This window comes from Daphnia pulicaria, chromosome 1 (assembly GCF_021234035.1).
Source record: "Daphnia pulicaria isolate SC F1-1A chromosome 1, SC_F0-13Bv2, whole genome shotgun sequence".
NCBI lineage: Eukaryota > Metazoa > Arthropoda > Branchiopoda > Diplostraca > Daphniidae > Daphnia > Daphnia pulicaria.
In genome coordinates, this window is record NC_060913.1 from 31,097,281 (window position 1) to 31,120,795 (window position 23,515).

At 46.3% G+C, this 23,515-nt stretch overlaps 3 protein-coding genes across 3 annotated transcripts; all 3 read left to right on the plus strand.

Annotated features, from left to right (window-relative positions):
- Positions 1-42: 42 nt before the first annotated feature.
- LOC124340728 lies at positions 43-16,567 on the plus strand. The gene is made up of 12 exons (XM_046793339.1): positions 43-487; positions 4,763-4,827; positions 4,932-6,519; positions 6,602-6,916; positions 7,981-8,142; positions 9,776-9,948; positions 10,336-10,524; positions 10,587-10,784; positions 10,878-13,551; positions 13,632-15,846; positions 15,921-16,071; positions 16,141-16,567. The coding sequence occupies exons 3-10, from the start codon at positions 4,951-4,953 to the stop codon at positions 13,860-13,862; spliced, it is 5,511 nt and encodes a 1,836-aa protein (XP_046649295.1). The 5' UTR covers positions 43-487; positions 4,763-4,827; positions 4,932-4,950; the 3' UTR covers positions 13,863-15,846; positions 15,921-16,071; positions 16,141-16,567.
- Positions 16,568-16,973: 406 nt separating this feature from the next.
- Positions 16,974-18,971, plus strand: LOC124341995. The gene is made up of 6 exons (XM_046794953.1): positions 16,974-17,071; positions 17,620-17,876; positions 18,028-18,167; positions 18,243-18,343; positions 18,414-18,535; positions 18,635-18,971. The coding sequence occupies exons 1-6, from the start codon at positions 17,039-17,041 to the stop codon at positions 18,675-18,677; spliced, it is 696 nt and encodes a 231-aa protein (XP_046650909.1). The 5' UTR covers positions 16,974-17,038; the 3' UTR covers positions 18,678-18,971.
- A 606-nt stretch (positions 18,972-19,577) lies between these two features.
- Positions 19,578-22,193, plus strand: LOC124341976 (acidic leucine-rich nuclear phosphoprotein 32 family member A-like). Its single transcript, XM_046794934.1, has 8 exons — positions 19,578-19,735; positions 20,444-20,587; positions 20,654-20,773; positions 20,836-20,948; positions 21,010-21,104; positions 21,159-21,256; positions 21,316-21,412; positions 21,477-22,193. The coding sequence occupies exons 1-8, from the start codon at positions 19,631-19,633 to the stop codon at positions 21,515-21,517; spliced, it is 813 nt and encodes a 270-aa protein (XP_046650890.1). The 5' UTR covers positions 19,578-19,630; the 3' UTR covers positions 21,518-22,193.
- The last annotated feature ends 1,322 nt before the right edge of the window (positions 22,194-23,515 follow it).

Below are 23,515 nucleotides of genomic sequence, written 5' to 3' on the forward strand. Positions count from 1 at the left end.
TCTTGGACAGATAGGGGAGGGACCTATTTAGAAAGTGCGTAGCGTCCACGTTTTTTCAGCCATGGAAGTCCTTAACATTTCCTCGCTGCTGCCCACGGCGCATACCTGCCCTCGCCAGAGTCGAGTTGGTTTGTGTTGCTGTGAGATGCGGGTGAGCGGTTGAGTATTTTCGTCGGTGCTCTGTGTGAGTGTGTGTGTTTTCGGTCCATTTTCATGTCGACTCAACCAAACGACGACATCCCCAAGACGAAAAGGACGACAACAACAAGAAAGTGGCGTCGCCATTATTATTTTTCCAACCGACAAGTGATTGCAGTGTGTTGGTGAATTGAGCCAGTGCCAAATAATAAGAAGAAGTGGAGGTGTGTGGCTTTTTTGAGAAGACGGCCATTCTTTCTGTGTGTGTGTGTGTGCAGGCAGTGCTCATGTGTCGTTGAATCTTCTCGTGTCGTTTCGACGAAAAACCAACGCCCCGATTGAATGACAGGTAAAAATTCAGAGAAATCTCGACTTTTACCTACTACTACTAGAATGGATTAGCCTTGAGCAGCGTAACAATTTCAAGATCGTGTGCTGTGTGTGTGTGTGTGTGTAGTTTCTGCAATGGCTGGAATGTGGAGTGTGTCGTAAGAAATTGGTGTGTTTCTTTTTGGTTTTCTCACGTACGAAATGGCCAGTTTGGGTCATCAGAGCGACGAAAGCCACGAGGGAATATCACCTTGTGTGTGAGCAGAGATTTGAACGCACGGCATTCCAGGTCGTCCATCTTGTTGTGTGTGTGTGTGTGTTTATTTGGCCGGGGCTGCTGCTCCCACAAACGGGCGAGTTTCTTTTCTTCCCCCCTTTATTTTCGATTCTTTTCTTCTTATTTTTGTGTAAAGAAACAACGAGAAAATAGAGAAGAAAACTGGGCCTGACAAGAAAAGTTATGAGCATCCGGCTGCTTTATAGACGCACACCGGGAGAAGAAGAACAAGTATTTAAGCATTCTCTTCTTCTTCTTCTTCTTTCTCGGCCGTTTTCTTTTTTGCTTTTCGACGAAACAATCGCCGGGCGTTTTTTGAATTGGCGCTGGCCATAAAAATTCCAAACTGTGTGGAGCTGTGAGCTGCGCCAGCCCCTCCATGTTTGGATTCTTCTCCCGAACGTCTTAAAGCAGCCAAAGTTAAGCAAAGCTTTTGTGTGTCCAGGCCACTGCTGCTGCTGCTGCTGCCGCTGCTGCTTAGAGAGAATATAAGAAAATAGCCTTCCAGCTAGGTATTAGTAGAGAAAAGAGCAGCAACAACAACTCTCTACGTGTGTGTGTAACTTTTTTTTTTTTTTCTTTTTACCTTTCTACCTTACACACACACACACACACTTTTGACACTCGGGAATTTTTAATAGACTCGATGACAACACAGAAAATATGTTGCCAGACACATTCACCTAGTAGAAACTTTGGTTGCTGCTGCTTTTATTTTTCCACAGTTTCTCTTCTTCTTCTTCTCTTTCGGGGCCGTTGTATAATTGATGTTGAGCTTAAATAGGAAACGAAGAAATTCTTGGGATGAACCGAGACGTGATTTTTCGTTTTCTTCTTTTTTCCCCTTTTTGTAATCGTATGCAAACGACCGGCCTCGGAATAATATTTCCTCAAAGTCGTAAAAAGACCCCCGAATATATATATCTATCTCTACCACCGACCATACACTCTGTTGTGTGTGTGTGTGTTTGCGTCAGATACGCTTCGATCGGCCGAATAATATCCTCCTCCTCCCCTCGACAACAACAAACGGCCAGCCAAAGATTTTCTTCTTCTTCTTCTTTCCGTATGCCGGCGGGAAATGAAAATGGCGGCCCTCACGTCCGTTTATCTTTTTCGATAGCGCGCCAAAAAGTCTTGCATTGCCACTCTGCCGATAAGTCCAGCCGACCATCCGACAGGAGCGGCTGGCCATCTCCAACAGGAATGTTGTGCAACTCTCCGGCGGAGGAAAAACAACAACAACAACAAAATAACTATAGTTCAGAGGAGAGGGGGGTGAGTTATGTGGTCATTACTAAATTTGTCGGCATCTCCGTTAATAATGGTGAAGAGCATGCAGCACGGGTTCCAGTAGAGTTTTTCTTCTTCTTGTACGTACGTACTGCCTGGACCGTAGTAGTGCACGGGCGCAATTGTAGACTGGACGCCCAGCATCCGGCCGTTTGGTTTTCTTTTTTTATTTAAATGAGATTTTTGGACCATCCAAGAGTTTTCTCTTTTTTTTTTTTTTAACTATCGCCGCATGCAGCTGCGTTTCTCTGTTCGTTATCTCTGCCCGTTTCTTTTTTTGGTGGAGTTTTCTTCCTATGTGGACGGCCGATCAAGTGGACTTCTTGTCCTCTAGACAAGGTCGTCGTCGTTGGAACATTTCAACTTGTTGCTTTTTGGTTTGGGTCTTTTTTATTATTATTATTATTATTATTTTGGTGTGTGTGTGTGTGTGTCTCTTCAGCCTGTCCCCTTCCCGGGGAAAAAAAAAGGCCACAAGGTGGTGGCTGGACGACATGACGTTCGGCTCGTAAATTCACCCGAAAATAGTATAGCCTGCGTCTATTCGGTTTGTTTATTTGTTTGTAGAGAGACAGAGTTTTTATAGTAGGAGTCGGTCGTAGTAATAGTATACATAGTAACCTTCTTCTTCTTCTTGTTGTTGTTCTTGGTCTTCCGTGTTTTTCCTTATAACTGCGGTCGATCGGTGGTGGACTTGCAGTGAATGATGGCGATGGGTGGGAGTGGTCCACCTTCTTGTCTCTCGGTGGGCTGTGAGCGGCCAATCAAGTAATGAACCCGATTGATTGATAACCGGGGCAAGCAAGGGCCCGACCCCGGTCGTGCTACGCTCCAACTAATGGACGTTGAATGAGTGATCAGTGAATCTTCTTCTTGAAGAGAGCTCTTCTCCTTCTTTTTTTGGTCGCAAATGAGCCAGAGGATCGGACCAAAGGCCGTTCTCTATGGACACACGTTAGTAGTAGATGTGTAGTAGTAGAGCTCTGCTGGCCCTGCTCACTTGAGCAATGGAATGCAGTTAAAGAGATATACGCACACACCTGAGGACTCGTTCTTCTTCTTGTCGAGAAGAAGAAGGAAAAAAGGAAAAAATAAATATAATATCCATCTGTTAAAGAAACAAGAATAGGAATTCCGCCTGAAGAGAGAGGGGTCCCTCCTCGCTTGGGTTTAGAAAAAAGAAGACATAGGAGGTATAAGGGGAGAAAAAGAAAAGGTAAGAAAGAGAAGAAGAAAAAAAGAGATAAAGAGCGAGGAATGTTGAACCAGCGAGAAGCTAAAGGAAAAGATGACGAAGGCCCTTCTTGCCTGCCGGGGCTTCTTCTTCTTCTTTCTTTTATGATATTTTTCAACACGAAAAAATGTTTTGGATTTATTTATTTATTTATTTTTTAAAAAAATACCTGGGCTTCGTAGTAGTAGTTTACCTGCTCATGTCACCTGATGGGAGAGAGAGAAAAAAGGGGGAAGGCATTTTTATATATTTTCACTTAATGGAAAAAAATGGAATGTCGTGTAGTTTTTCCGCATGTCGATGGTTATTAATCGAAAAAGAAATACTCGTCGTGTGTAACCTTGGATTGATTGGCGAGGGGGAATGGCTGCTGCTGAGGCTGTTTCCTTTTGCGGCATTTGCCATTTGCCCGAATAAGGTGGCTTAACGATTCGAGAGCAAGAGACACACCCCACAGGTGAGTGTATTGTCTTGTCGCGGGCGAAATGATTTCGACTTTGATTCGAGTCGACGCTGCGAAAGCAAATTTTTTTTCAGGTTTTTCCCTTTTTCTCGATTGATAAGCGGAACTCACCGCCGCTTCTCACGCTCTCTAATGTCCAATTAAAAACGAAAAAAAAAAATAGTCGCGGGCGGGAAACGGAAAATGAATCGTCGGTCACGCGCGGGTGATATAAAAAGAATAAAAAAAAACAACATTTTTCGAATTGATTGACTGGGGTCGCCACGTCAATGCAACGAGAGAGCCCCAAAAATGATAAGAAAGAAAACGGACAAAATCGAAGAGAATGAAAACTATTTGAAATAGAAAAGAAGAAAAACCAGTTTGAAAGGAGAGAGAGAAAAAAGAGAAATGAGGAGCGCAACAATTTCATAAGAATGGAGTGAAAGTTGTTTCATTTTCCCTCCTCCTCCTCCTCTACAAGACACGAAAGGAGTAGGAGAGCAAAAGTCGCCGTCGGGACCATGTCAGATTATAGACGCAGCACGAGTGTGTGTGTCTCTCTCTCTTGTGTGTAGCACGGCCAACAGTTGGGCTTGCTCGTAAAGGAGAAGAAGTCGAGAAACTGAGGTAGGGCCCCATTGCCTTTTTTAGGGCTGCTGCCCAGCCGCTTGTTGCGCTCCTGCGTATCGCCAGTAGCCAAAATGAATTCCCCCCACCCCAAAAGAAGAAGGAGAAGAAGATGGACCCTCCCTGTAGATGTAGCGCCAGTCGTGTTTACTTGCTAGGGCTGCTATATAATGTTATTTTTCTAGTTCCTGAAAGAATCTCACGTTGGTTTTTGTTTTTCTCCCCTTACACACACACACACACACACACCTGTAGACTATAAAAGAAAAATGTTTCAGCCGAAAGAATTTTGGGTCGTTCCCCCTCAACGTTTGAAATTATTTATTCATTTTCAAACTGATTCAAAAGTTTTTCTTTTCATTTTCTCTTTTATGTTTTATGTTTGTTTTTTTTTGGGTTCCCTCTCGGACAACAACAGGTGCTACAAGAATAACTGAATACATTCGACTGTGATTCATTCGGTTGACTGATCCCCATCATCAGGTGGGTCCTTTGGAACGGAACGGCCATTTTGGCGGTTGATTTAAATCAAAATTCAATTGCCATTCATTGGCGAATTATTTTTAATTTTAAAATTTGATTGACAGGCGAATTTGATGTGATTATATGAAGCCCCATGTGCGTTATGGCCATACACCACACTCGACGGCTGGAGGTGGTGGCGGCGTTGGCGGAGGAGGAGGAGGAGTTGAGAGGTCTTCCGCAGCTGCTGCCGGACGGGTCCATCCACAACTGTACCGGCGGGCCGGCGGAGGCAGAGGCGATGACGAAGGCTCATCGATGATTGAAGAGTACAAACTGGAGGAGCAATTAGCGCCGTTCTACGAGACGGCCTCCTCCTCTTTGTCGGAGCGCAACGAACGGACGTCTTCTTCTTCCGTCGCCGCCTCCCAGCTGCAGCAGCAGCACATACAACAACAACAACAGCAATCGGCCCGATGTTTCCTGCCGCCGGCCCAATCGCAAACCGGCAAACCTGCTCTCAGGACCATCTCCATCATGGAAACGCTTAGCGAGTTGACGGGGGCCAGCGCCCAATCCGCCCGCTTGCCGGAAGGATCCAACAACAACACCTCGACGACATCCGCCAATCGCAGAGACGCTTCTTCTTCTTCCGGCGGCAATCAACAGCCCGCCCAGCCGCCCATCGGCATCCAGCGGCGGATGAAGAAGATTGTCGGCAGAGACAACGCCAACCACAGCAACGGCAACAGCATGGCGGCCATGGCCAACTTGCTGGACATTCCTCAGTGGTATCCACCCAAGGGCAGAGTCGTTGCTGCATCCAGCCGGCCGGAAGCCTCCAACGTTTTAGGATTGACGGCCGGCGGCGCTGGAGGCAGCAGCAGCAGTGAGCGAGTGTGGGATGTGTCCCATTTCGGGTCGAGACCCGGCAAACATCCGCAGGCAACAACCCACAACAACAACAACAACCTGACGGCCCACCGGAACAAAGCCCGGAGCGTCCAAGACATGCTGCTGCTCCACAGTCCGTCAAAGTCAGTCCAGGGTGGTGGCGGTCACACCAAAATGGCGTCCGCCGCCGCCGTGGCCGCCGCCGTGTCATCGGCCACCAGCGCCCACGGCTACGGCTCGCTGGAAAGGAGACGGCGGCGACGTCCCGGGACGAGAGGCGCCGGATTCGTTGGTGCCCGTCGAGGCGAGACGGACTGGGAGCGCGAAGCGGACGAGGAGGAGGAAGAAGATGACGAGGACGAAATGGGACGAGGCGGAGGAGGAGTTTACGGCGTCGGCGGATTGGGAGGTTACGCAAGACACGACAGACACGAAACGCAATCGGTTTACGCCCTGCAAAGTGGTGGGGGTGTGCCGTCCTTGTTCCGGCAGACGCAGCCACAGCAACAGCAGCGGAGGACTAGAAACGATCCGGCGGTTGCGGTCGAAGTGGATCACCACCGGGAACGTGCCGCCGCTGCCGCCCGCCACAATTACAAACCGCCGACCGAATGGTTCAAAAAGAAGCGACCGCCTCCGCCGATTTCTTCCGCCTCTCCGGCCAGTCGACTCCTCAAGGTCGGAGGCGCCAATAGCTCGGCATCATCCATGGACCAGCAGCAGCAACAGCTGTTGCAGCTCAACAAGGAGCGTGGGCAGACGCCCGACTGGATCCACAAGATCTTTGACGTGGCCCGTCGTGGCCACTTATTGAAACTGGTAAATTGTCCGTTTGGTTTGAATTGATTTTTCAAGGTAATTGACGGCCCTTGTGGTTGTTGTTTTGTGGTTTATTTTTTAGCAACGAGTGATGGCCGGAATGGAGCCGACGCTGGTGAGAAACCTGTCGGACCATCGAGGCAACAACCTGTTGCACGTCCTGGCCGGCTCGGGAAATGCCGACGCCTTGGCCTGGCTCTGCTCCTCGTTCGGCCCGGAAATGCAGGACGCCCTGCTGGACGAGAACAAGCGCGGACTGACGCCCGTGGTCGCCGCCATCCAGGGCGGGCGGCTGGAAGCGCTCCAGTTTCTCGTTGACCACACGTCGGCCCGCGACCGCCTGGCACCCGTCGACGGCGACCGCTGCCTCCTCCACATCGCCGCCAAATACGGAAAGGTCCGTCCTATTCCTATCCCGACTCGGTTCAACTTTCAATTCAACCCCCAAAATCTCTGGAACTTTGGGACATTTTTGATTTTTGGTCGATCTTGAAACGGGTTTCGATCGTCCGTCCTCCAACAACAACAACAACATTCCATCAAATGAAAACCTGTCGGACGGGGGGGGGGGGATAAGAAAAGACCCCCCTCTATAACCCCCGTCGATGTTTGAAGCCAAAGAATTCATCCATCGAAGAGAGGGGGGGGGTATACAGTCGATGCGGAGTGCGGTCGGGTGTGCTGGGCGGTGTCATTAATTTTCTCATAGCGTACACTCACAGCTTGACGTCTGGACAATCTAAGAAGAACATTAGCTGGGCATAAATCACCCTCCTCCCTTTTTTCTTTCTTCCTTCCTGTGACTGGGCTGGATGGCTGGATGGGCCCCTCCGCCTTTTTGCATATTATTGTAATTTTGGGAGTTTTTTCCCAGTTTTTCTCTTCTTACCTTCTTAAGGGCAAGACAACTAAAAAGAAATAGACGACGACGACCTTGTCGACTGGGCAAACGGGAAGGAAAAAAAGAAAAAAAAAGATTATTATTATTTTTCTTCTTCTTCTTCTTCCAGGGAATTAAAAGTCATATAATAATTTTTCTCTTTATGACATCACAAGAGGCGAACTTAAAAGAATCGCCTTCTTCTCCTCCTCCTATTTTTATTATTTCTCTCATTTGGACGGGCCGAAATGCGCCAAACACCCCCCGTCAAGTCGCTTCGTGATGGCCAGTGACAGAGCGCATTCCGCATTCCATCGGCTGACGCGCTATTTCTTTTCTTCTTTTTTCTTCTTCTTCTTCTTTTTCTAGAATTATAAATTTCACAAAGGAAGAAAAGACGAGAGAAGGAAACTGAAAAAAGAAAAAGAACTAAATTTAAATAATAAATGCATACATTTATCAGGGCGTGTATTTATTATCTCCTCTTTGGAAAAGAAAAAAAAAACGGAATGGAAAAATCTAATTCAATTCATATTTGGTAAATGATTTTTCATTTATTTATTTTTGTTGTTGTTGTTTAGATTGACCTGGTGGCCTGGCTGGCCCAGTACATGGAATCGCACGGCGTCGAAGTCGATTTGCGGGATCATTGCGGGCACAGCCCGCTGCACCTGGCCGCCAGAGCCGGACACGCATCGGCCGTTGCCATCCTGGTGGCTCACGGAGCTGACGTCACTGCCAAGGTATTTTTGTTTTCTTTCTTTTTTCAGCCAATCTTTGAACTTTCCTTCATCTTTCCCATCAGCCACCCACCCCAAAAACTCGTGCCGTTTATCCTCTTTTTTAAAAAGAAATTCAATTATTCAAATCAGGATTGGTTTTTATTTATTACGTTTTTCTTTCCTTTTTTGACAATATCTTTTTTTTTTCTCTTCTTTTCGATTTGGGCGGCGTCGTTGATGAAGCCAAAAGGAAACGAAATTCATCACGTGAATTATTTTTCCTTTTTTATCTCAAATAATCTTGAAAACATTTCGTGTGTGTGTGTGGGGTTTGATTTGATTCCATTCAAAGTCATACCCGACGACCCCTTTTTTTCCTTTCGAATGGAGAAGCCCATGGCGCTGCTGGAACGGCCCCTCTCTCTCTCTCTCTCCTGGAACCTTTTCTCTTCGGGGGCATAACCCGTAATTAGTTAACAGTTTCGGGAGAGAAATAATCTCGGATGGAAAAGGAATGCGTGACCTCACTCTCTCTCTCCTTCTCGTCGTGCCTTTTTATATGTCAGACGAAAATTCAAAAGAGAGAGAAAAAACGTGCCGTCGTGCATCTAGAAACTTTCCATCATTATCAAAGGCGATCCAGATTCCCTGCGTCCATTCATTCGACGAAGAATATTTCTTGATTTCATCAAAATCAGAAAATCATCGCCGAATAAACCAACAAACAAATGTCCAAATTGCGTAGGAATAGGAATGTTCTCTGCGGGAATGGCTAACGAAGAGCCTTGAGCTAAAAAAAAATAAATAAAACAAAAAGTTTATTTATTTATTTATTTATTTTTCACGTTTGTCCTGCACCCAATAAGGGCAGGCAGCGTTTCGCCTATACAACCGAGTGTTCAACACAAAGGAAAAATCCAGCCAAGAAAGAAAAAGAGAGATCCGTCCGCCTGTTCAATATTCCATCGGCGACCTATTGATTTCCTTTTTTCTCTCTGGTGGGCGGCCCAGGGACTGAGAAAAACACATTTTTCAAAATGAAAAAAATTCGATACACCAAGAGAAAGTGGTTGAAACCCCCCCCCCCCCCCCCCCCAGAAAGAGAGATGCGATCATTAAAATAAAAATTTAGCTAAAAAAGAAAAAGAAAAATGGGAAGAAATTGGCGATTTGTGTCTTTTGAGAAGAATGTCGAATCGGCGAGTGCGGTCGTTATCGCATATCCCGCAGACAACAACAAAGTTTGAAGCAGAGTTTGTTTGTTGCTATCGGTTTTGGTCGACTCTGGCCATTAAATGAAAGAAACGAAGAAGAAAAAAAAGCCAACCCCTCCTGACAATGTCCCTTTTTATATTTCATTTTATTTCATTTTATTTTATTTCTTTCGGGTGGTGGTGGTGGTGGTGGATTTCCCTCGGAATGTCGTAGAGAGCGGCGGACCTGTTTTCTTCTTCTTCTTCTTCCTTTCCGTCTCTCTCTCTCTCTCGACAGAGTTGTTTAGGTGGACCAGCACATTCGCCTGGGCTGTCGACCTTTGCCTATATAGACTTTGATGTGTTTCCCGTCTTCTTCTTTCTTTATACTCCGTACAATATAATCACAGTGTGGTGGCTCCGCCTCCTTTATTTTTTTCTCTCTCTCTCTCTCTGTGTAGAATGACATGGGTCATCGTCCTCTGGATCTGGCCAGCGCCAACGGCCATGTGGGAGTTGCACAACTGCTCCGACTCCACGATGCCGCTCTCTGCCTGTCGTCGGAAACACTGGAGGCCAACGAGGAATTGGACAACCTGCGCGGAGACTACGCCGAACTCAAATCCTACTTCAGGCATGTGTGATGGTGGTGGCCCTTTTCCCTTCTGCCCAGCCAAACACCCGCCCACCCTCTTCTTCTCTCATGACTTGGCTCTCTCTCTCTCTGCCCACCTCTAGGACCTTTTAGATATGCGTATAATATGTGTAGCATGATAACATATTGGGCAGAAAAGAAAGAAGAAAAAGAAAAAAAAGCTCCAGGCTGGATGTAGGACTTACCTGCCGCTTTACCTGGACCTTTTTTTCTTTTTTTCTTTTTGAGTTTTTCCCATTTTTCTTTTTACGACGGCCATCATTTTTCATGCGTTTTCGGGGGATCTCTTATCTCTTTCGGCAGCCATTCTCTAATATTGTGTGGGCCGTCTTGAACGTTGGCTTATTTTTTTTTTCCTGATTGCAGGGACGTGCTGGTGATTGGCAAGCGCTTGGCAAAGGAGCGAGATGAAATGTGCCGCCAGCTGGGCAGACTCTACGAGGACGTCACCTCACTCCACCAGGCCTTGCTCTTTGAGCTGAGGACCCTCCATCGAGACCTGGCCGGCGTCAGGGATCGCGTCACCAGTTCCAGGAAGGCCGGCGAAATCGCAGAGTATGTCATACAAAAATTCACCTTTCGAAATGATTTGCTAATGTTCCATTCTTTCTGTCCAGCCGCAATTTGGACGAAAGCGTGGCCGTCGTGGAGGCTCTGCACGACAAGTGGCAGAGCCAGCAGCGCAGTTGGTTCTCGAGCAGTTTGGCCGACATGGAACATCGTCTCCTGCTGGCCGAGGACGGCTGGAAACGGCTCCGAACGTCCAGCTCCACCAAGCACCGCACTTGTCAGATCCGACCTCACGAACTGCTCAGGTACAACCACACGCAACGGAAATTGTCATGAATGAATCTGAATTGCATCACTTTAACCGACGGCCACCATTTGAATTTCTAAAAACCAAACAGGAGTCGATTGGCAGCTGTCAACGCTCAGGCCAGCAACATCCAGTGCGACGTGACGGCCCTGTCTTCGGACGAAGGCTCTTTGTATTCGGGCTGCTGTCAGTCGGGCGGGGCCAGCGGCGGTTCGGACGCAGAAGAGGACGACGACCGAGCCTTGGCGTCCGTCGAGTCGGCAGTTACGGCTGGCAATTACGGTGGCCGTTTCTCGCCGACGGCCATCAGCGGCGCTTCAACCGCCCGGGCCGGAGCAGGAGGCGAAAGTGTGGCGGGTTCAACAGCGGCCAACACCTCCCCCACTACCAATGCCGGCCCACCTACTTGGTACAGCAAAAGCCCGAGGAGCTCGGCCGTCAAGACGCTCCAGGCGGCACCCGGCGGCCACACCCGAAATGGAACGGTGGCGGCGGCGTCGGTGGCCGACTCAACAAGTGACAGCGTCTACGGCAGCGCTATGCAAGCGGCCTCCGCCCGCAAGATGGGCCATCACTCCGGCCCCGAGTCGCAGGAGCATCAGCTGGAAAGGAGCGGTGGCGTCGGCGTCGGCGGCTACCACCGGAAGAAGCCGACGCCTTCGTCGTCGTCACGCCAGGAGCTCCGCAAGCGGCTGCAGGAGGTCAAGCTGACGTCCGAGTCCGGCAACGCCTCGGTCATTGAAGTCATCGAGCCATCTAGTAGCGAAGCCGATGACCACGACGATGTCCTGGACGGGCGGACGCCCAGGGACCAGTCGACGCCCTTGCGCGGCAGCAACACGCGCTCCTTTAACGCCTCCTTCTCCGAGGAGCTGGAGCGGGCCCGGCAGAGCAAACGGATGCACAGTAATCCCCTGGTGACGGCCAGCAAATCGGCCGCCGGATTGGAGTCGAACGCGGCCGTCGCCACCGTTCCGGCCAACGCCAATTCCAACAGTCCGCAAACTTTAGCCGAACCGGATCTACTGGCCGGGACTGTGGCCGTCATGGCCGCCGGGTCGTCGTCCTCTTCGCGGAGTTGTCACGATCTCGGCCTGATCCAGCGGCTGGTCGACCAGCAACAACTGGCGGACCACCAGCTGGCCGCCGGCGGAGCAGATGACGGGGACAACATGGCCACCAACCACTCGACCAGGAGCCACTCGAGTTTGAGCAGCAGCAACAACACGGCCGTGACGTCCGTCTCGGTTCCGGCCGCCGCCGCTGGATCGCGTAAGAAGAGCGGAGGAGGATTCCTGACCAAATTCGCCCTGAAGGCGCGTTGGCCGTCCAAACGGTCCACCAAGTCCAGTCCGGCCGAGTCGCCGGCGGCCTCGCCCATCGCTTGTGGCTCCCCGCAAACGACCGGCAACACGGAGACGGAAAGCGGTCCGTCCGATTTGAGCCTGGGCGACTCGACATCGACCACGTCGCCGCAACTGGTCCACCACCACCACCACCACGGCCGCCAGTGCGAGGAGGACGAGGAGTCGAGCGGAGGCAACAACACATCCGCCGGAGTGGTGGCCGGATTGAGTCAGATGTTTGAAGACATGTCCATGTCCGGCATGGTCAAGTCACCGGCCAAGCCCAGCCCTCAAGTGGTCCAGCTCATGACGGCGACGAGTCTGGAGAAACGGGTGGGTGGTCACTCGCTGGGCGGCCCGGAATCGTTGGATGGATCGCGAAGTAAATCGTCGGCCGGCGGATCGGTGGCGGATTCGTCGATCCAGCAAGTGGTGATGGACTTGCCGCCGTCGACGTCACCTCCGCCGGTGCCACTGGAGATTGAAACGTACAATTCAATGTCTCCGTCTAGTCAGAATGAAACGTCATCCTCATCCTTGTGCAGCTCATCCGGCGGTGGCGGCGGCGGCGGAGGAGGAGGCGGAGGGAGCGGAAGTGGCAGCCTGCCGTCGATGCAACCACCTCCGCCACCTCCGCGCTTCTCGACCGGCAGCCAGAAGGGATCGTCGGACTTGTCTTCCAGTTCCAGCAAAGTGAGCAGCACTTCCGGCGGAGGTGCGGGCAGCGGAGTCGGGGTGGGAGGAGCCACTCCGGGCTCGTCTTCCGCCTCGTCTTCCACGTCGGCGTCACACGGAGGCGTCGAGTCACTCAGCGTCGCCGCCTCGGAGGATTCCGGAATCGTCATGGCTCGCCCGGCTTCGTCGGCCTCCAAATCGGATTCGTCACCGCGCCACCCTCCGGCCCCATCCTCCTCTTACTCCTTCGCCAACTCGTCGACTTTCAGTCCACTCCGCAAAGCCACGCTGAGCGGAGGGAGCGGAAGCGGCAGCTCGAGCTCTTCGTCGACCCACCAGTCGATCCACCAGTCGATGCAGCCGGATGGCGACCAGCAAACACGACACCCTGGCCTGTCGTCTCCGGCCTCGTCCGACTGCATGTCCAAGACGGACACGCTCTCGCAAGGAACCGCCGACCTGTCCAAAACGGAGTCGATGCGCCACTTCCGGCAGTTGGCGCGGATCGAGGAGCAAGCGGCCGGGGCCAGCGGCGTCATCCAGCAGGTCGTTGTCGACGGCCATCCGGAGAAGAAAGTCGTCGACCAGCTGATGAAAGGGTCGCCTCAATCCGGCCAGCCGCCGGATTCCACCAACGCCAGCGTCGAAATGGCCCATCAATCCGGCCAAATTCTGACGTGGAGGGAAGCCAAGTTGAAGAATCAGGTCGTTACTCCGCCCCCGCTGGAAGAGCGGCTCAATAAGGTACTCGATCCCACATTTGATTTCTGCCCATTTGACTCAAATGTCTCAATTCAATTTGTTTTTACTCGGAATTGATCCAGGCCCGAGTGAGGCTGGAAGAGAAGAGCATCCGGACGTTGAAGAAGCGCCACCACCACGTGACGGAGCGTCCGTGGTACGACGTGTCGGACGACGAGTCTGACCTGCTGACGCCCGAACGGCTCACCAAGCTCAAAACGTCCTTGTCCAGCAGCGACAGTCCCAGCAGCGACAGCAACAACAGCCACGGCAGCAGTAGCAGCAGCAGTAGCGGCGACGAGGAACAAGTCTGAGTACAATTTTCCAAGTAAAACAAATAACAACAACTACAACTCCCATTTTCTTATTGAAAAAACAGTAATTGACAAAACAAAAGTCCAGCCCAGTTGCCATATATATTATATATAGACACACACACACACATAATCACCCATTTATATATATATATATTTTTTTTCAATCCTTTACTTGAGCTCTTACCTTCCGACCGAGTCCTAGTAGGAAAGATTTCCAGCCTCGCCCCTCCCATTTTTTTAAATTTGTGCGATTTCGAACAAATTTTAAAAAATGGGAAATTCGATCGAAACTGTCGATGCTGCCAACACACACAGTACATATTTTTGATGATGTGTATAGTTTTTTTTTTCTTTCTTTTAAATCAATTATCTCGTTGCCAAATACCTCCCTCGTACATGGCTCTTTACGTATCACGTGTGTCACGCGCCTGCGTTGTCTTATTATACCGCCCCAATGTCAAATGTGTGCCCGTAATAATTAGCGGATAAGATCAACCAGTCGCAGAGTGCCATCAAATATTACGACTCGACGTACAGTACGTATAGACAATTTGTTTCTTCTTAATTAAGGCATTTCAAGTTGCAAGGGTTTCTAATTTTTTGGCTTACCTTTTTTTTTATTTTTTGTAAATGATGAAACTACTCAAGTCTATGCATTTGGGTAGACTATAGGAACGCCCCCCTTTATACACATTAGCCAGTCTAAATTTAAAAAAATATCCGTTCTTTTTTTTTAAATAATGAATTACATAAATACATAATGACAATATATACAGTACATACACTACTATATATATATATAATAGACACACATTTTATAAGTCTTCCTCCCTCCCCCTCCGTTTCTCCATGAAATCTTTTGCTGCGGTTCAAGTGGATCAGGGATCATTTCTTTTCTCTTCGACATCCCCTTTTGTTCGGGCCTCTTATTTTTCTCCCTTCACTTTTTCCACTTTTTATTTTCCCCCCAGTTTGTTAGGAGAACTTGTGGTATTGCGGCCAAAACAAATTCCATTCCGTCATCGCACCCCCCCCCCCCATTCGTTTGTTATACATAAAAGAGAATTTTGCTCCTCCTGTCGCAGTTTCTTTATAACCCCACCACCACCACCCACCCACCCACACACACACACACAGTACGGTACCTGAAAGTTGCATCATTCCATAACCAGCAATCAGCTATTGGGCTAAATTTCACCAATTTGTTTGTTTTAGTTTTCTAATTCATTCACCAGTTTGATTCCATTGGTGTCGATTGACCATTCGACATTTACCTTTTATGTCATTCCAATCTTTCATCTAACTATAATCCCTCACCAAACAGACGAACGAAATGACAACAAATTGAGAGAGAGAGAAATCATTCCGTCCACGGTCGTGTTGTTTTGATTTGTCGCTGTCCGCTCCCTTTTTGCTCAAATAAGTGAAAAAAAAAAATTTTAATTAAAATTTTAAAAAATGAAGAAAAAAAAAGAAAACATGATCCTTGCGTGTAAATATGATATACATTTGATATCGCTATCAATTTGATTTGTGCTGTCGCATATTATTCCCGTTCGTCATCACCATCAGCGCCCCTATTATTATTTTTTTATTATTATTATTATTGTCTCGTTTGTTTGTTTGTTGTTTTTCCCTCTTTCTCCAATCTTTTATTTTGCTGATTTTTTACCGACGTCAATAAAAGACAAGTTAAAGAGGAAACGAATTAACTTTGGCCGTCTTGATTGCGGCACCGGTAGCCAATTAATCATTAGCAAAGTCCGTCTGGGTCCGATGATTTGTGGGGGAGTGTGACCCGCATCGAGTGGTTCATTAATCGACAGTCGACCTGTTATCCACCTCAATTTGTGGCCTGGACGATTACCACCTGTATATAAAGACGGGTTCCATCGACGGACAGGGTACCACACAACGGGAATCTTCCGATCGAGTCAAACGGCGGTGTCCAATTCAGTCACGTCAGCTGCCGCCTAAAGAGGTAATGTGTTATCCATTCAATTGCAAATTTGTCTTCAGTTTTTGTAAATCTGTATCCGAAATTGATGATTGCAGATGTTTGCTGTGGTTGTTTCAATTCACGTGGTGCTGCTGGCCCTGGCGGTGGCCGGACTGCCGGCCCATCACCAACTGGAAGCTCGTCAGAGCTCAGATGGTTGCGGTCCCAATCCATTGGTGGCCGTCATTTCCTACGCCCGCGAATTCGGTAACTTTTGATTTAAATTTCGTCTTTTTTTGACCCAAATAATTGGACGAATATTTTTTATGTATCCAGCGGATTTCAGCCCCCATCAGTTGATGCGCTTCATCGAATCGGACACCAGGGCCGGCAGTCAACTGCGATCTCTGCTGCGGACGTACGACGATTGCGTTCGAACTGGCGACGGAACTCGATACAAGAAAAGCGGATCCGCTCTGGAAATGATGGACGACGTCGAATCCGATCCGGGCAAATCTCCGTTTCGGATGCTGGCCGGCAACAACAACAAGTCTCAACAGCAGCATTCACTGCAGCAAGCCAACCAGTCGCTGTTGAGGGCCCTGGCCAGCCACCGACTCTTTTAACGATATTCGATTGTCCAGTTGATCGCTTCTCATCCGATGATCTCAGCCAAATTTCTTTCCTTTGTAGTATTAGTTTTGACCAAAATAATCCCGCCCTGGAAACGTGTACTATAAATATACGTCCGTGTAGCATTCCATTGGCCGATGGTCCGTCCATTATTCTCTCTCATTTCGAAAGACAATCACGAGTGGCTAAGAATGATCGGAAACCCACGTCATCGCAATCTTCTGCCAAATCGGCAGAACGCCTCCCGCTCTATTTCCGAATCATTCATGGTCACTGTCTGACCTTTTTCTGGTCTGTCTCCTTTGCCCATTCAAGAGACAATTACGTGCATTTTTAAATTTAGATGCATCCTCCCATTCCATCCCATTGATGGATAGACACTCGTTGCGAACAGGAAAATATAGGCCTCTGAAAATAGTAGAAGAGAGAAAGTTGCTATTTCAACGGTGCGTCACGTCGTGTGTGACATGCTGTCCGTCGACTCGGGGGAGGAAGAGATGACGAGTAGGCGGAGCCTGCCATCTCCAGCATTCCCTCCGCTTTTTTCTATAAATCACGCCAGAGCCGTGCAACTATTCTTCATATTCGCCGCGACATTTGGATGAGCCGCATCTTGATGCTCCTACTCCAGCAGGTATAAAACCTATTCGACTATTAAGACCCTTTCACCTTGTTTTTATCATTTTCCCAATGTACCAGATAGAATTTCGAGGTAGAAAGGTCATTTATTTATTTTTTAATGCCTTACCACCCTCAAGGTTAATAGGTGTAGTAGGGGGAGGATCCTTTTTTTGACATTTCGAAATGAAATTTTCCTTTTTTTAGATTTCCTGGGAAAACCCCAAGTCTCGACACGAATTTTTCTGATGAATTTTCGCACAATTCCTTGGGGGGTTTTTGGAATGAATGAATAAGAAGGGAATTTACGCATGTCGGGTGAGAATGAGATTTACTGGGAAAAAACACAAATTTCAATTGCAGACGATTTTTGACGTGTCGGCGCAAGTTTCTTTTAAGGTCATGCAATTTAATTGTCGACGACGACGTAGAGAGATCATTAAAGTTTGTGCGTCACTCCAGGCCGGTTCTACACCTTTTGTTCTTCTCGGTTCGTCTTGTCTAAAACTCTGATCATCAGCAAACATTTCACCTGTGTGTTATTGACTTATTGGCCACTGGTAGCAGCAGAGAATAAAGAAGATGAAGTCGACGACGAACGTTACAATTTCGACACTTGTGGTGCTGGTGGCCATAATGGCCACGGAATTGCTAGGTCATCCCGCGACGACGACGACGGGCGACCAAAACGTCCGCCATCATCACCATCGCCACCAACACGCCGACCCCAATAGCGGCCGAGCTTCTCGTCTCCTTTATTCGCCCAGGTCCCGATCCCTCAACAACAATAACGTGCCCGACATGCACACCGCCCTCCGCAGGTTTTTTAATATTCATCTCCTTTTCTTTTCGATTTGATCCGGTTCCGGGGCGACGCTATGGGAACCTTGACGACAGCCACAACTAATCATAACCGACTCGTTTGTTTGTTTGACTTTTGTTTGACTTTGTGTTTGTGTGTGCGCTGGGCAGATTGAGAGAAAGTCAGCAAATGGCCATGACTGAAAGGCAGTCGAATTCGGCGGCGATTAACCAGAACGAACCGCAGCCCAACGAAGTGGAAGGATCTCACGCCAGTCGTCACGAAGAGGACGAGAATTCTTCAGCTAAAGGTAATACCAGAGTTTAATTATTATTTATTATTTTCAAATAGACTTTATTTTAAAACAAATTAAAAAATGATTCAGAGTTGTGCCACGCTAAAATCCTGCAGAAATGCGGGTCGGCCGTCATTGAAGGATTCGCCGAAACCGATTTGCCATTGAACCAGAAATGCCGGATCAGAGAAGTAAGTCGTTAGCGTTGCACCAATCCATGTTGGCAATGAATGTGACGTCATTTCTTGTTGTCAATTGCAGAATTTCCTTCACTGCGTCATCAAAATGAAGCGGCATTCCTGTCAGAAACGATCCCGCGATGATTCGCTATTGACTGACGACTACATTCGATCTCTTCGTCAACAGATACTCACTTTACTCTGGTACGGTATATACAACATGCTATTTATTCGTCTTTTGAGATTGTTAATTGGGTCGGAAGATGGTCGCTCATTGATTATTCCAATTTATTCGCCATTCAGGTCGGCTCGTGGGTGCGTTTTGGGTATGGAAATACCCAAGTAGCGTTTAGTGTAGTCTTATTATTCTAGTTGGATTGATTTAACTGAATCCCGAAATGACTTATATATTTTTTTAATTGTTTCTTTTGGATTCTCAATCGGTTGACGTGATTTTATTTTATTTGACAACACTATTCCTCGTGTAAACCTGCAAGATTCTATCGCTCTGATATTATTTTGATATTCGTGTAAATGTGTTTTCATTGTATCCTTTATTTGTGTGCGTTCGAGTGTGGAATCCATTTGGGAATTTCGGGAAGAAAGAAAAACAAAAATAGAAACAAATTTCCAAGTGTAATTTTGTGTTTGCTACATTGTAGTACCCCAGACGACTACAAACAGGGGGAAAGTCCGACTTTTAACGGTTCTTGGCTTTCTTATAGCGGCGGTTTCATTTACTGCGAGTTCCTTGTTTGACCATTCGTAGATGGCGCGCAAACCGCAAAATTGAATTCAAACCGATAGTCAGTAGACACTTGCCACATTTCACTTTTGTTTTTAAAATTCAGATTCAGATTTATTTAACATTGAATTAAATTATAGTTTGTATTAATATTTTCTGCCAGATGATAATTTCGTCATATTTTTATCAACTACATTAATGATGCAAATTTTACTGGTTTTGTGCAACGCATTTTTCTTTTTGTTTAATATGCTGCCACCAAGGGGAGGGACGAAGCCGTGAGGGGTGTATGATGAGCAAATAATTGAGATATTCCTTCGAGGAAGTTGAGTTATGCAGGAAAAAATGTCCCGACTATTTTATCACCAACAAGCAACAAATAGTGAAATGCCAAAAGTGTGCCGACGGTTTTCCCAGAATTCCACATCTGTTTCAAAATCTAGGCTTCGCCCCAAGTTGTAAGATTGGCCGCTAGATGGCCCTCGATTCTCGCCAGGTCCCTGCTGCTGCAAGCATCCCAGAGAAAAACTGTGTGCCAGTCATAGCCGGTGTATATGCGAGTTGGTCTTTATCCAGACAATTTTTTTATTATTGCAAAAACCACCACCACCATGGAGAAACGAATTGAATTGGAAAAAAGAGGAAGGAATCCCGATCAGGTAAATGTCACAACTTGTTTTTTTATTTCGTCTCGTGGCATTGCAGAAATCGATTCAGCAGCACTCGTATCGTACTGCTCGGTTTTATACTGACGTATTCACTGGTAATTTCCCACTAAAAATTGCTGTCTTGCACCGTATTGCCTCGTTACGTGCCCAGTTCTAATGACAAGCTGACATATTCGTCGTGATTCTTTCTCGACGTTAAGTCGATGAAACGATTTCAAGAAACACTTGCTGGCGTCGCTCGAGAACGTGTTGTTTAGCATGTTCGTACCCAGTCCGTGAATGTGGCGTGGTTCGACAGTTATTCCTCTCACAGAGTGTGTGTGTATGTATCTGCCTCGTGAAGGCGTCCGATAGACGCGCTGTGTGTGTGTGAGTGTGTGGATCCACGGGGCTTCCAAAAGTCGTACGCAATACTTGAGGCTTTTGGACATTTGCATGCCTTTCAGGCCAGTTGAGAATTGTCGGTCGCGATGGACAAAAATCTGTTGTTAGATAACGCTTTTGACAAGTCGACAGTTTTCGAGTCACTTCCTTCTGGTCAGTACAGGAAAATGGAGACGAGAAACGAACGTCACATCTTGCTAGCATCAGCGCACCGCCCATTTTGGCGCCATTTTCAGATTCGAAAATCTTTTTCATCATGTCTTACCCTTAATCAGTGGTCTTATGGTCGATTTTCTTTTGATTTTATCATTTCAGATCACAGAATTGAACCTGGATAACTGTAGGAGTACAACCATTGTTGGTTTGACAGATGAGTTTGTGGGTCTTGAAGCTCTCAGTCTCATCAATGTGGGTCTCACTAGCCTAAAAGGATTCCCCAAGCTTCCGAACTTAAGAAGGGTATTACCATATTATTCTTTGTATTTTTTGGCTGAACCCTAATCATTTTTGATGTATTTCCCTTAGCTGGAATTGAGTGACAACAGGATCTCAGGTGGCTTGAATGCTCTTAGCAGCAGCACAAAACTAACATCACTTAACCTCAGTGGTAACAAAATCAAAGATCTAGACACTCTGGAGCCACTCGTAAGTTTGTTTACTTGAATTATGCAGAAGTCAAACTGATAAAATCTTCTTTTTAATTGCAGAAAGAGTTTAAGATGCTACGATCATTAGACTTGTTCAACTGTGACGTCACAACCAGAGAAGACTACAGGGAGAAAGTATTCCAGTTTCTGCCGTCATTAAAGTACCTTGATGGGTATGTATAAATCTGTTACCATCTCTTTGTGGAGACATTTTAAATAAGTTGGTTTATGTAGATATGACTGTGATGACCGAGAGGCTGAAGATGATGAACTCAATGGCAATGATGAAGATGAGGAAAGCGGTGAGGAAGCACCTGATAATGAAGAAGGTAGAGTCTAAAAATTTATTCTCATGACAGTCAAGCAAAATGTTTTTTATTTAGATGAAGGAGTAGAAGATGAAGGTGGTGATGAAGGTGAAGAAGAAGACGAAGGAGAGGAGGTTGTGGGCTTGGATGCTATTTACAAAGACAACTTGGATGTAAGCATGAATCTTTGGAAATTTGACTTCAGTATAATTGAAATTCTCTTGTTATGTAGGAGGAAAGCGAAGGTGAAGATTATGAAGGGGCAGGAGATGACAGTGACGAAGATTTAGACGAGGAAGAGGATGATGGGGAAGAAGTAGAAGAAGAAGGTATTGACATTCTTTCAATTTCTAAACATATCCCGTCACATCAACATTTCTCATTGTTTTACAGAATCGCCAGCGCGAGGGAAAAAGCGAAAAATGGAGGACTGATCCGTTAAGATAGTCCGCCCAACCTTTCTATTTCATTGCTGAGAATTTTGAGAAAAAAAAGTGTTATACGATACAAAAAGAAAAAAAAAACAAAAGAAAAAAAAATCAACAGGAAAAAGAAAATGCCACGAACAGTTTGTTTGAATGTATCCACCCTTCGATTGACTACTAATGCTGGACTTGCAGAGGTTTATGTGTAGAGAGACTGGCATGTCGAATCCACTCGGGAGGTTAATCTACGATCGTGATGCAGTACAATTAAGCGTCCTTATTCTCATGTTGTGTACACTGTAAGGATTGAGCTTTCCTCTATCTCCCTTCCTTCTTGACCCTTTCCCACGTCTTTTTATTCCAGGATTTTTTTTTATTTTTGATAATGCGGAAATGCTGCTGTTGCCATTGTTCACGTTATTTTCTGAAAGAAAAGCGCGCCACCTCCACTCTTTCCTCCCAAATTAAGCTAAAAAAAACTTCTTGAGTTTCACCCTGTTCACCACACACCACCCACCTCTTATATCCTCCAATTGCGTTGTCTTATTGGAATGTGTCTTCGAGAATGGTAATTCAAACTTTATGATGAAAATGACTAGATGATGAACGTTTTTCTTCTGTTTCGGCAACCGAAAGTGTGGAGCATTTTCAATACATGTTTTCCCATTTACGAGTGGAAAATCCATCACATACGTTCATTTTTTTAAAATTGCCAGCAGGAACACTTTTTCGGAAATTTTTCAAAAAAGTTTTAATGTTGAACAGCTGAAGGACATGAAGCAGAGAAACTGTGATTTGAAGAAATTCAAATTTATGGGATGCCCAAATTTATTGCTGTAAGAGCCATCTAGTGGTATATTTTAGAATGCAGAACAAATTGTCTGCTAGTACTGCTTCAACCGTCTGCTTGCCATTTGAGAGCTTGCCATCCAGAGACATTGAGCCTTGTATACACCTAATCTGTACAACCACTGTACAGAGGTTGTTTAAGGTATGCTAGGCTAGGGCTATGTATTTTTCAAGGAAAATTTTTGCTATTCACCCAAGGATACAACGTGATCTATGTAATATTTTTACAATAGTTTTATACATGGTTTCTTCGGTTTCTTCTAAAACAAAAACTTGTAAACCATATTAAAGGCGCTATCGCTAAATCGCTTACTTCCGGTATACTTCCGGAAAATTTGCTTCAAACTAGCAAGTGAGCTTTGTTTTCTGTCCTAATCTCAAGATTTCAAGCTAGGTTATTAAAGCAAATAAAAGTGCGCCGTTCAAGTTACAGAAGTAGCTAAAGAAATGAATTGCTTCATTAAGTTACATGGCAGATACCGAACTGCAGCCCGATAGCCAGTGCGGTGAAAACATTTTCAGTACCCTATATATGCAATAGTTTTAATGCAAAGCAGTTATGTTTTTTACGATCTACCACACGATCTATCACTAGAATTCAAAAATTCAATGTTGTGTCTCACAAAACTGAATTGCGTTTTTGATTGTTGGGACTTGGGAGTGTCAGAGATGTCCAATCAATGACATGTGTTCTTGTTTATCAAGTGCTTTTTGGAGTTCTATTGTCGGACATTCAAAATATTTAAAATTCAATAGAGTTCTATTGTCAAACATGAAAATAATTAAAGAATTTATTGGAGTTCTATTGTCGCGTATTGGAGTTCTACTGTCGGGCACTGGAGTTCTATTGTCGGGTATTTTTAATAATATTTAAAAAAGAAGTTTTTATGTCTTTGGAGTTCTACTGTCGCATACAAAATTTTTAAAAATTATTTATTGTATGGAGTTCTATTTCGGATATTTTTAATAATATTGCAACCAACTTAGGATTCAAAACTCATTACCAGATGTCGCTAGTGTCGCCCTTGTTGTTGTTACATCGTGAAACGAGGCAAAATGGGCGAAACAATTGGATGCTAATAAAATACTTATATTCCTGTGATTTCATATACCAAATTGAACTTCGTATCATATGTAGGTTTATCTTGACCTAATTTT

Bases quoted from the DNA above. Each gene is read 5' to 3' on its own strand.
- LOC124341995 (XM_046794953.1), top strand. From the start codon at position 17,039: ATGAGCCGCATCTTGATGCTCCTACTCCAGCAG. The intron at 17,072-17,619 runs GTATAAAACCTA...GGCCACTGGTAG, and splicing joins TGATGCTCCTACTCCAGCAG to CAGCAGAGAATAAAGAAGAT. The intron at 18,344-18,413 runs GTAAGTCGTTAG...TGTCAATTGCAG, and splicing joins AGAAATGCCGGATCAGAGAA to AATTTCCTTCACTGCGTCAT.
- LOC124341976 (XM_046794934.1), top strand. From the start codon at position 19,631: ATGCGAGTTGGTCTTTATCCAGACAATTTTTTTATTATTGCAAAAACC. The intron at 19,736-20,443 runs GTAAATGTCACA...TTATCATTTCAG, and splicing joins GAGGAAGGAATCCCGATCAG to ATCACAGAATTGAACCTGGA. The intron at 20,949-21,009 runs GTATGTATAAAT...TGGTTTATGTAG, and splicing joins TCATTAAAGTACCTTGATGG to ATATGACTGTGATGACCGAG.
- LOC124340728 (XM_046793339.1), top strand. From the start codon at position 4,951: ATGAAGCCCCATGTGCGTTATGGCCATACACCACACTCGACGGCTGGA. The intron at 8,143-9,775 runs GTATTTTTGTTT...CTCTCTGTGTAG, and splicing joins GAGCTGACGTCACTGCCAAG to AATGACATGGGTCATCGTCC. The intron at 9,949-10,335 runs GCATGTGTGATG...TCCTGATTGCAG, and splicing joins GAACTCAAATCCTACTTCAG to GGACGTGCTGGTGATTGGCA.